Consider the following 12,371-nt stretch of genomic DNA (forward strand, 5'->3'; position numbering starts at 1 on the left):
CACAGAGGACACAGGTTGCACACAGCCTTCAGCTCTACTTCCAGACACCCATCCTGTGTGCGGGAAGATAAACAAGCGAAATGGATATAGGTAGTTCAGAGATAGGAGATGAATGTGGTTTAAATGTGGCTCATTTCCCTGCCGTTGACATTTTGACGAGAGTAGGCATAATTTCCGTTTGGCAATCTCGTAACTCTCTGCCACACTGACCGTTTGTACTGAAAGACATTTAATAAAAACTCCACTGATTGTCTTTGCAACCTTTTGGCATCATTTATCTCCGTGGATTTATCTCAGTGGAATTATTTCTGTGGATTTATCTCCGTTTCTCTCCTCTGCTGTCCGTCTGTGCCGAGGATCAGTTAAAGGGACTTTATGGTGCATTCAAGTGCACGTCTTTAACTGTGTAATCGGGGGCATCATGGCTTAAAAAAAAACTGTTGTCCGGGCATAAAAATCTAACAATAGCATGGCAGTCAGTGCTAAAAAAATTAACTAAAGTCGAACTGAATCGTGGATTTGGAAAATCATGACACCCCTAGCTGTAATTGAATTATGATCAAATTTCCAATATTTCGAAACTCTTAAAGAAAGACATATGCATTCATGGTGCAATTGTCACAGCATTCAAAATGAGCATTCATGGAGACAACTTGTCAGAAAATTTAGAAAAATGCTAATCAAAAATTCGTAGTAGGTAGTATGCTTAGTAGCATGCTTAAATTGATAAAACCCCCAAAATATTCAGCAATTAAGAGACAGAAAATAGGTGATATTTGGCAATTTCACTATAAAATTTGGCTAATTTATTCAAGGTTGATTAAATATTCATTTTTTTAACAAACTGTTTCAGCTCTACATAATCAACTGTCAACAGCTTTTTTTGTCTACAAATAAATAACCTCTTTACAGCTTTAAACTCTGTGTTAAATAGAATAACTGCAAAACTGTTTCTCATAGTTTCTTATAGAATTATTTCTATGTTTGAGCAACACCCATTTGATTAATCATTGTATCTGGCTGGAGACAAAATATGTCCAATGCAAGTATCTGCAAATTTGGACAAATTAAACCATAACCATCTCCAAGGCTGCATGACTTCATACCAGCAGAGGAAAGTGATACCATTTCTTTTTTGTAGTTTGAGTGAACCAATCCTTTATAGTTTGTGTCTTCAGCAGAAATCAAAGCGAAGGAACCATTGTTCTAAAATTATCTATCTATCTATCTATCTATCTATCTATCTATCTATCTATCTATCTATCTATCTATCTATCTATCTATCTATCTATCTATCGCAATTTGACTGTTTGTTAATCATTGACTCTATGGTATTGTTCAGTACATCCCTAACAATAGCAGCACTATTTCAGCATTCAGGAAAGGACCCGTGAAGAAAGCTATTGAGGTCAACAAGATTCAACATGAGTGCAGCCTTCACATGCGTACCAGTCATGTCACTCGAGGTATGCGAACGCAACAATCACAGTGATTTAGTATGAAGAGGTGGAGTCGGCTGTTTGAGCCGCCATACACTTACCAGAGTCGTAGCTTGGAGGCTTCATGTCACCTTGATTTAACTCCGTCCCATATTTTAACTTGTGGTACTTTGCTCTGCAAGTAAAGAGGAAAAAGAAGAAGAAAAAAAATAGGGCTGATCAAAAAGGTCTGAGAGGAAGCTATTTAAAAAAAACTCATTATGCGTGGCATCTGCATAAGCTTTGAAAGTCATCCCAAAAGCAACTTGCTCTACTTCTCACAAACATGTTAGCTTGTTAGATAGATTCACTTGGATAAATGACTGAAGGTTAGTATAATTTAAATCAATATTACACAATGAAAGGAATACGTTTTAAAGAGCACCATGTATGATGATATAGAAGTAAGGACTGCAACTAACAATTACATTAATTATCAAATTAACTCTGAAGTAGTTTGGTCTATAAAACATCAAGAAATTTGCAAAATATTGATCAGTGTTTCCCGAAGTCAAAAATAATGTCCCTAAATGGAATCACAGAAATTTGACTTTATTTCCCTAAAACATTACTTGATTAATCGCCAATTAGTTCCATTAACGTTTAATTGCTTTTGTTTGTTGAGAAAATTGTGAAAAACTGATCATGACTACCCTGGTTCTAAGTTGACATTTGAAAAGCTTGTTCTGTCTGATATACTGATAAGATATTAAATGTACGATTATAGGAGACTAAAAAGAAACACCAGCAAATATTAACATTCAAGAGGCTGAAACCAGAGAGTTTTGGCACCAATAATAACTTAAAACAGCTATTTGTGATAGATGGGCTGACCAATTAATTGACTGATTATTCAAACTGTCAAAAATGTATGCAAAAATCACATATATATGATAATCTAAATGGTGTTCATGAAATAACCTTTTATCATCAGACTTTTTACTCATGTTCAACAAAAACTTGTATTACAATTGGCATGAAATTATCAATTTAGACAAAATGTGTAAAAAGAAAATAATACAAAATACTCCTTCCTAATACTAAATCCAATACCTGATCTTTGTGGATCAGCTGATACAGAGCAATGATTTAATACCAGTGTGTCACAAAGGAAGAAAAGGGATGCATGATATACATATGGACATTTATAATATCAGCTTTCGGCTGATAATGAAATCATAGCTGACAATTAGAGCTGATAATTTGAAGCCGAATTGTTCTCATTGACTTAACAAGTGCAGCATCTTCACACTCCGATTTAGTGGGTGGCACCTTTAATGTTGGTTTGTAATCCTACAATAAACACCAAGAAGAAGGAGAACAAACGCAGACAGCCACACAGTGTAGACAAGAGAACAAAACATGTCGTCTCTACTGTGGATGTTTCTTACAGTTTTAGAGGAAAATGACACAATTACAATTTACAACACACATTCCGAGACGAGGGGGAAAAAAAATCCACAGACTATAACACGACAAATCTAAGCCATGGAATATCAAATTATCCATCTTTGCTCACTACATCTTAGCATTTCTTACTCTCTGATGTGCATAAACTACATGTTTGGAAATGTTTTTTTTAAGGTTAAATTATCAGCCATCTTATCAGTATCAGCGATAACAATCTGGTAGTGCAGTATTAAAAGCATTTCTGATACTGATATGTGACAATTCTAGCTTTTGCACTGCTGAGATTTCAGTATCTTCCAGTGACTGCACACATCCATATCAGATGTAACTCAATACAAGGCGAGCTCTCACACCTTTTAGTTCACACAGCCCCCATCACACCCCACACCCCTGTGATCCAGAGGAAGCAACCCCCATCCAAATCAAATTCATTCTAAATTGGCTACATCCTACATTAAGAAAGCCTTTTCTGATATTGCTTTCAGGTACCCTCCGAGACATGACCTGTTGCTTAGCAACCGAGGAAAGTGGTAGTAATCCTGGGTTAAGTGTTGCTCCTGAGGCAGAGTCTGTGGTGATCTCACAGGAGCAAAGTAGATAAATATACACTACAAACAGCCAGAGGATTCCATGCCAAACAAACCTAATGATGATGTTCCCTAACAAAATGTATCACACCCCCTAGCTGACTGGAGGAATGACCTAACTAACTTATTATGACACCTGTCTAACACAGTTATGTTAGGGCTCTCATTAGCCTGGACCATCTCCCAGCTCAAAGCTCAAATTACAACACCGGCAGCCAGTGGTTTTCTTCTTTCTTTCTTTCTTTCTTTCTTTCCTTCCTTAACCTTTACTTATCCAGGGAGGACTTTGTTCCATTTTGCATTCATAGAATTTCACCCATTCCCAGCTTGTAGTTGTCACAACCAGTGTCTCCTACTGTACACCACAGAGCAGTTTAGTATCTCCTGTGTTGTTATTGCTGAAGGAGGAGACAATGATTTGACTTCTTGGCTAAAATAGGGACAGAATTACATCACATCTGCACAAAATCAGTCAAATACATCCAACGTTAATTCTCCTTTAGTACAGCTTAAATCTGACAGAGCAAGAAACACAAGCTTTCACACAAGGTTGTAAACAAGAAAGGCACTTGATTTAGTGGTTAAACTGACAGGGAATGTGCCTGAAATGTTCACGATAATCCCTCATTACACAGGAAAACTGTGTATAAACACAGCTATGGTAAGTAGAGAGGGTCAAAGTTGGACCTGGATATCAGTCTGAAGCCTGTAATAGATGTTTATAACAGACTGTGAGTAATGATTTTACCATTCTCCCACTTCTTTCCCTGTTCTCAGCAATAACCTTGGTGAGAATGTGTTATTATCTCTTGGATTTGCAGCCAAAACTATAATATTCAGAGCCAACTTGCAATAAACTGAAATATCCTTTTACTAAGTCAACACTGAGCTATGTTGACACTCGTCATAAATGCTTCAAATGTTCACACCATTTGTTGTTTTCTCCAGGGCTACTGCTTCAGAGTCTGTCTGAATGACATGCTTCATGGCTTAAAGACACATTAACATGTTGGAGTCACAAATATACCTCTGTTACAGTGTGCAGCCATGTGTCAAGGAGGGAGGGAAATGCAAAGTGTATCGCTGATGCTACCACAGGGACCTTTTGTATGATGGTGACGGGCTAATGCACAGGAGAATGACAACAATGCAATTCTTCTGGTTTAGTGGAGAAAGACCGCAGCGAGAGTGAGCTCATCTCAGGTGGAGCAAGAATTCTTCTCTCCGCCTTTCCCATCCCATCCTTCTACTGAGGACGATGCAGAGTCATCAGCATCCGACAGCAAACAAAGTCTTCGTGCCAACACATGCTCTCGTCCAGAGAAATCACACCAGCTGGACTCGGGGGAGAATCTCTCTGGCACGCTCACACTGTTACGGCTTCTGCTGACACCAGCTGAGACATTGGACTTGTATGCATAGAATATAAAAAAGGCAAAAAAACCTTTTTTTGTTTTTTTACATTATCAAATGTGCAGAGTGTGTTAGCCTTGTGCAGGTGAAGCAGACGCTGTTGCCCAGTGAGAATCTCACACAGCCATGTTCTCCCCTTCTCTGTATCTCTCAGAGGGAGGAATTTATTTTTAGGAGAGCACAAAACTTGGAATCACTGCAGTTGTTGTAGACTAGCAGAGGTATTTGTGTGTAATGTGGGTGGGCTGAAGCAGCAGTGGGAGGTAAGGCACTCACCTCTCTTGCTTCAGCGCGTACTCCAGCATTTTGATCCTCCTCACAAGGTCTTTCTTCAAGTTTTCCTGGCCCTTCCTCTCCCCCTGCAGGAAGGCGATTTGGGCCTAAAAACACAAAAATAGGATTGTCAGGTCCCATTTTAAAATAGGAAGGAGATTTACAGTATATGCTTTTATAAATAGAGTGAATGTTTCCGCTGTTTTGGCATCTTAGACATGAGCTAACTAGCAACAAAGACTTGATTTCAAAGACAACCTTCATGAGAGAACATCTGAGAACAACTACTTCTGACAAGACGGAAATAGGATGATGTCAAATCGAAATGCATGGCATGATGGGAAGTAAAAAGCCAATCATTCTGTGTCATTCTATTTTAATCTAACCTATTCACTCTCCCACACACACGTACCCCCCCCTAAAATCCCTTCCCTCTGCACACCACTGTGTCTCTTCTGGAACAGGCAGCAGCTGTTGACGCACTCCGTCTGAGTCAGCACTACATTACATTACATTGCTGGGTACCACACACACATACATGCATGCGCTTGCGCACACGCTCACTTGTAATGAGAGTGGTGAAGGCTAGCTCACATTGAGGCATGCAGTTCACGGGCTGCGGCAAATAAATCAGACAGAGAAGATCACATTGACTAAAGGTAAATCCATCTTACAGCAGGATCTGTGCAATTGTAATTATCATATACAACAACACAAAAATATTCTGCCGTACAAAAGAGAAAATAAATAAGAATAAATCAAGACTGATAAAATCTGCCTCTACCTTGATACTCAAAGGGGCATCGAAGCCAGGCTAGTAGCTTTCAGCAGGACTACGTTATCTGGTATTACTGTTAGGGGTGGTAATCTTTTGTAATCATGATTCGATTCAGATTCACAATTAGATTCAGGATCAATTTTAGATTCAAAATGGTTATCGATTGAATAAACAGAATGAGAGGCACTATATGCTGTCTCTTACTCCAGTGCACTTTGGGCCAAACCATTGATTCACTTACAGTTAACTATAGTGACGCAGTGACTGGGGCCTTATTTATGAAAATGTTCTCTGATTTGTACTTGAACTTAGTCTTAAGATTATTTCTGATAGTGTGTCTAGGTTGGATTCATTAAATATGCTGGGAATAAAAAACCTTGCTGAAGAAGGTTCCAAGAATCCCATGTGTAATTTATGCAACCGCAATCTATACATTTCAAATTACCTTCAATTGACAGCACCTATGTCCTGATTGCCTCTTACATAATGGCAGAAAAAATTAGGGTTTAGTTAGAAATAGCCATTGTACAAAAGAAAAAAATCAAACTTGGTAGAGGCAAGGGAGAGTGAAGCCTGGCAACACACATTATTAAGCGGACTATTTAGTGGAATGCTCCTCCGGAGTGTGTCACTGCTGCATGTTGTTCATAAAGCTCACAGTAAGTTCACAACAGACTTTAATGCATGCGTGTCCCAAAGTGCAAGGACCAACAGGAAAATCCCTTTCGTCGTAGACATACAATTAAGACCATTGCCAAGTCAAGGTTTTATAAATAACTACTTCTACAGTTTCTACATTAGACATACTTATGAGCAAAACTGATCGTAAGTCAGTTATATAAGTGAGGCCTTGGTGTTGAACAGAAAAAAAAGTGAAGGGTGGTGATTGAGCGATGCAGCCAAGTTATTTTGAGTTTCTTTTTTTTTTTTTTTAAGTTGATGATTTAAATGTACTGCATTCACTTGGAATGTTCTTACAGTCCTCTATGAAAATAATGTGCTGAAGATGTAATTTACTGACCAACATCACTGGTTAAATGTTTTTTCTATAGAAATACAAGTTGTTTTTTCTGGTGTAAAATGTATTCATAAAACCATGGTCTTCTGTTTTGTAATTCCTTCAAGATAACACTGTTATAGACAGTCTTGTTTTTTCTTTCTTACATTTGTGAATAGATTCAGAATCATAGATTGCAATTCTTAAGTAATTCAATCAATGTCTTCCACCTACCCCTAGTCGCTATTTTCCCATTATGACTACACTTTGCTACTGCCTTGTTTATGTGGTATAACAAATTCCATTACTAAGAGGCTGTGGCATCAAAATTGATTTTCTAATTACTGGAAACAGGTCGATTTAGGTAAGGCTAACTATTACTACACTCCAGCTAGCATGAACCTAATCCTGTTGAGTGGAATCACTGGTGGTGTGTTTTCAGAAAATCAGATTGTATTAACACAATTATTATCAAACACAAAGTTAGTATCTTTGACTTTGTAGAGCAGTATTACTAACTCAGAATTTTTGATTTAATGTGGTTGGTGCTCAAGAGAGATCACTTTATAATTAACTAGTTAGTTGTGAATTATTTATTTTCATACATTTGTAAGTTGTGCAATAAAAATGCACAATTTTTTTTTCTGCTTAAAGCTTTATATCTTTCCTTAACAGTGAATTGTATCTTATAAACTACATATAGTCTGAGGAGCAGAGAAACAGAAACCAAACACAACATAATCTGTATAGTATTTTAGGGGTTACTGCAAGGTGAAGACTGCCAAACGACTGTAGAGGCTGCTCAAGGCTGCGCTGTGTACAGAAAAGAGGAGCATGTAGTTTATTCCATTTCAGCCCTTGATCAAAATAATGCTTTCTTTACACTGTCAGTTGTTGAGAAGCACCAGCAAATCAATGAGCATACAAGGTTCGTTTTAGTGTCACTCTGTGGTGGCAGAATGACTGGAGTGCAGTGTCTGCACCAAGCACCACGAGCAGATCTGCTCCTGTCAAACGTCAAAACGCAAATTCCAAACATCTTAGAAGGGAATGAATATTGGCTTGAATTCCCTGCAATTCACTCTACATGCAGAGGATGGTGCGAGTTTGAGTGGGCTGGATCACAGTTTCACACGAAGAGCAAGTAGCGCTGCTGCTGCTGTTGCCTGCAACAATGAGTCATGACAGCACTTCAATCTGCCTCGTATTAATAATAACAGCATTTCTTAGCGTTCACAGTTCTCAGCGGAGAAACTGCTTACAACCTGCCTGCTTGAGCTCTAGCGCCGTAAGAATTTAAGATACTGGTTCTCAGTCAGACAGTGTTAGCAGCACAGAATTAGCAACAGTCGCCTGAGTGCAGTCTGATGCCAGCAATTGATGCTCCTGAAAGGTGGATCAGCACAGCATATACATCACTCTACTTATTACATCTCCGCAGTCTAAGATTCCTTATTCAGCATGTCTTATGTGCATCTACCTCCCCTGGATCCATACAAATGCATTCTGGATTGACAATGATGATTAAGAACGTTTAGTATGCATCTGACTTTCCACGTCCCTGAGCCAGGATCAGTAAGCATGAAAAACACAAAGACGAGAAAAGAAAGGTAGCTCCAAATACGGTTATCTTCGCAAAAAGGCCCCATTTATAAGCTCAGTGACAGCAACATGGAGCAGAGCAGACAATGATAAGAGAATGGAAAAAAAAAAGGCAAAGCCCCAGGAGTCATGAAAGAGTGAGTAGGGCATTGATTTTGTACCTGGTGACGAATATTTGTCCCAGTAGCTGGACTGAAAATATTTGGGATATGACAGGAGGGAAACAGTATTCTAGATGACAACATGCTTACAGTCGGTAAAGCAGGGATCACTGTGTGCTGTCTATGTTGGGTGTGAGGGGAGGCCCATAGAAGAGGCACAAATAAGGCATTAGGAAAATATTGCATATGGAAAATTATTAGTGTTTGGATTGGGCCAGACTGCTCGGCTCCCAAAAATAACTTACTCTGGCTAAAGTGGCTCCAGTCCAAATATCAGTTAGGACCACCGCCTCGGAGCATTGAAGCTGCGCTACAGACCCTACAAAAACCTCATGAGGCTAATTGCAGAGCTAATATCTGGTTGCTCTTTATGTTAGAGTGAAACTCTCGCAAAACCCTGGTGATACTACGAGCAAAGTTTCAGGTTGTGTCGAGATTTCTTAGTGTTTTAAAAATAGCGATTTTGATGCTAGTGTACGAGTGCCCCTGCACCCCACTGAAAATTAGCTTGCCCGAAAACGAAACTACGGTGCCTCTTTTGTCGTAATTATGCATTTACAAGAAAGGTTTGACTCATATTCAATCACAAATAAAGCCTTGGTTGCTTTTTGTCGAGAGTTTAACTTTAAGGTCCTTTTAATAACTTATAATTGTTTATAGCGTAACGCCTATCCCAACCAGTCAAGGCAGATGGCCACCCCTACCTTGACTTCGGGTCTACCCAGAGGTACCCAGGCAGCTTTTTCTTGCCTGTTAGGCCAAGTGCTCGCTCATGGGTGAATGTTGGGTCTGTCAATTAATGTAAGAGTGTGGTCTAGATATGCTCCAACTGAAAAGTGTCTTTTGTTGTGAATTGTTGGAATACAAATAATACTGACTAGGCTTGTGCAAGTAATGGAACAAGAAGAAGCTGTTAGATGGAGGGGTATGACATGCAACAAATGGTGCCGGCTGGAATTGAACCAGGGCTGATTTGAAACGCAACTTCTTCAACAGAGAAAACACACTTATTTCAACAATAAGAGCTAAAGCAGAGTCACAAAAGAGCAGCTTGATGGATTGTAGACAGACTCAATATGTTACCTCACATGGCAAAAAAAAGGAGGGTGACTCATTTTTCACTTTGGATGAAACTGTACATCTGCGTTGATTGATATAACGAGCGAACGTTCACTCCCTCGTCCAAATGAAGCACTGGCCCTGGGACCCCTGGCGTCTTGCGGTGCCAGAGATAGAGAAGAGTGCGGCTCTGTGAATCTCTGGCTCGCCATCTCTCCCCCATCAAACATTAACCTTGGGAGGAATGCAATGAGTCAACTCGGGCCATAAAGAGACACAGGAAGCATTTAATTCCCAGCCTCACACTGCCTGCATTATTGGCCTATTGGATAAGGGCTCCTCAGTCTGTCCATCTAAGAGACATGTAGCATGGGGCATCCATCCTAGAGTGTGGGGCTTTTCAGAGACAGGAAAAGGAGGTAGAGGAGATAGTCTAATAGCTAGGGTGGAAAATAAACATCAGCCACTGGCTAAACGCTGGTCAGCTTAGGTAAGAAAATTGGTCACAATACATCTGCTTTTAAATAGAGGCCAGTCAAGTTGGGGAGTCAACTTTTGACTATTAATTAAATGATTACCAAAGGAAAAATGGACTGACTGCAGCTTTCAGTCCAACTTAAATCACAATTTTAGACACATCTGCAGAAAACTGCACAAACAAACAGATACTCAAAGATAAAATGGCGTTATTTTCAATTATGGGTTAAGAATAAAATCTTTCCAGCAGGATTTAGGTAAATCGTCTAGTCTAATTTGGAAGTTGCACAACCTGTTTAAAATCTGAGCAAGTAAAACATTTTATTTCTTAATTTACTGTCATTGCTCAAGCATGACAAAGTTAGGGTGTAGATTTTTGACCACACATTGTTCGCAGTGGACTGCACATTCTGATTATAAACGATATCCCCATAAAAGTCCTTAAATCAGAGACCTTAAAGTCTAAGATTTGTGAATTCCAGACATGTTTTCTCCCAGACTTGTTCTATGTCATCGCCAAAGACATCGACAACACAAAGAGGCCATTTAATCTGGACAGAGTGAACACTGTTAAAAATTCCCGTACATCTGAGCGGCAAGGCTGAGCTCACTCCATTTGTAAAAGAAATTCAGCGGATACTCAGACAAACTTAGGGCTTACACACAAACAAAATGGTCACACATGCTGGTCAGAGCAGAACCAGGAAAAGGGGGCTGGTGTAAATCCCACATTTACAATGCAAACAACCTTTCTGTCAGCCAACACCGGGTTTATTCTCACAGTTACCGCAAACCAAAGAGCACCATGATGGCCGACCTGATGACTGGCCAAGTACATTCCACACATGCCATTACACTAGTAGCAAGAGAGGAAAAAAGGCAGCAAAACAACTGAAGCAAGACAGAAGTGCTGGGGACTGTACTGTGGCTACAGTGGTTCACCACAGATAAACCTTTTTATGGCTAAAACAATTGACTTCAAGTAGGTAAAATTTTGAATATGCCAAAATACCAACATTTGTCATCCATAACCACTTATAAAACATACTCATCACTTTAAAAGATTTACTAGTAAAAACTGCCTGGCTTTGGGTTTTCTTAACTGTCATTTCCTTGTTCTGTCCTGAAAGAAAGTGTCATTATTGTTGTGTAAACTTTGAACATTAAATTGTATTTGTTTTAAAAGACTACCCTAATTCATTAATATTTTAATACAACAAAATAAAGGTTATTAAGCCAGTCTCATAGGATTGTTGCTTCTCTTTTAGACCTAGTTACCCTGGTGGACTTTTGGACTGAAGGTTATATTGGTAGTGGTGGATGATATAGATAAAATGCTGTATTCACAGTGAAACCTATAACTTTTTAGGCCATTTTTAATGCCACATTGAGTGACATTTGTTTCAGTCATAAGAGTCGAAGTAAACAAGTATGATGGAAAACCAATGGGGATTATATGGCCTTAAAATACATATCAATATAACAAATCTTATTCTGTAAATCCCACAGGTATAAAACAATCATTTCTAATATATATGTAAATAATTCAATGAATGCAACCTGGACCAGAATGTGATGCACAAAAATGGATGTATAGATTAAACCAATAAAATGAAAATAATGCATGAGACAATGAGATTCCTAGCTACAGTTTCCAGGGGTAGTAGGGGTAGTTCATAACATTACTAAAATTAGAGCCAACGGTAAAAAAAACAATGATATAGTACATTTTTATCGGAACATGAATTCAATGCTTTTAAAACATTTAAAGACCCTGTTTAGAGATATTATTGGCCAATCCTGCAGATGAAATAGTTCACACATCAAAGATCATCTTTATCAGCACATTTGATGCAAAAAAATCATAAGAGTCCGATAATGCCGTAAAGAAGAGATGCTCAATAATTAGCAACATTATCTACATCCATGGATGATGTAGATAAATTCATAGTCTCACAGTTTCATTTCATCCACTCAAATTTATGAACTGATTTGTTACTACAATGACTGACTGCTGCCTGACTTCTATGTTAGATTATCCTTTTACCCTCTTCAAGAAACCTCTGTAAGTATGAGCTCCGGTTTCACATCCAGCTGTCCCTTCACCCCCTTCAAAAGTCCTCCGTAAGAAGCCAA

The 12,371-nt window shown here is 38.8% G+C and overlaps 1 protein-coding gene across 2 annotated transcripts in view; it reads right to left on the reverse strand.

The window, feature by feature from the left end:
• LOC115596615 (striatin) overlaps positions 1 to 12,371 on the reverse strand; it is a 35,836-nt gene that overhangs the window by 16,242 nt on the left and 7,223 nt on the right. For both annotated transcript variants that reach the window (XM_030441845.1, XM_030441844.1), the window contains exons 2-3: positions 5,165 to 5,268; positions 1,541 to 1,614 (exon numbers count right to left, since the gene is read on the reverse strand). In XM_030441845.1, the coding sequence (XP_030297705.1) occupies positions 1,541 to 1,614; positions 5,165 to 5,268 (178 nt within the window). The remainder of the gene's footprint in view (positions 1 to 1,540; positions 1,615 to 5,164; positions 5,269 to 12,371) is intronic.

This window comes from Sparus aurata, chromosome 15 (genome assembly GCF_900880675.1).
Source record: "Sparus aurata chromosome 15, fSpaAur1.1, whole genome shotgun sequence".
Lineage (NCBI taxonomy): Eukaryota > Metazoa > Chordata > Actinopteri > Spariformes > Sparidae > Sparus > Sparus aurata.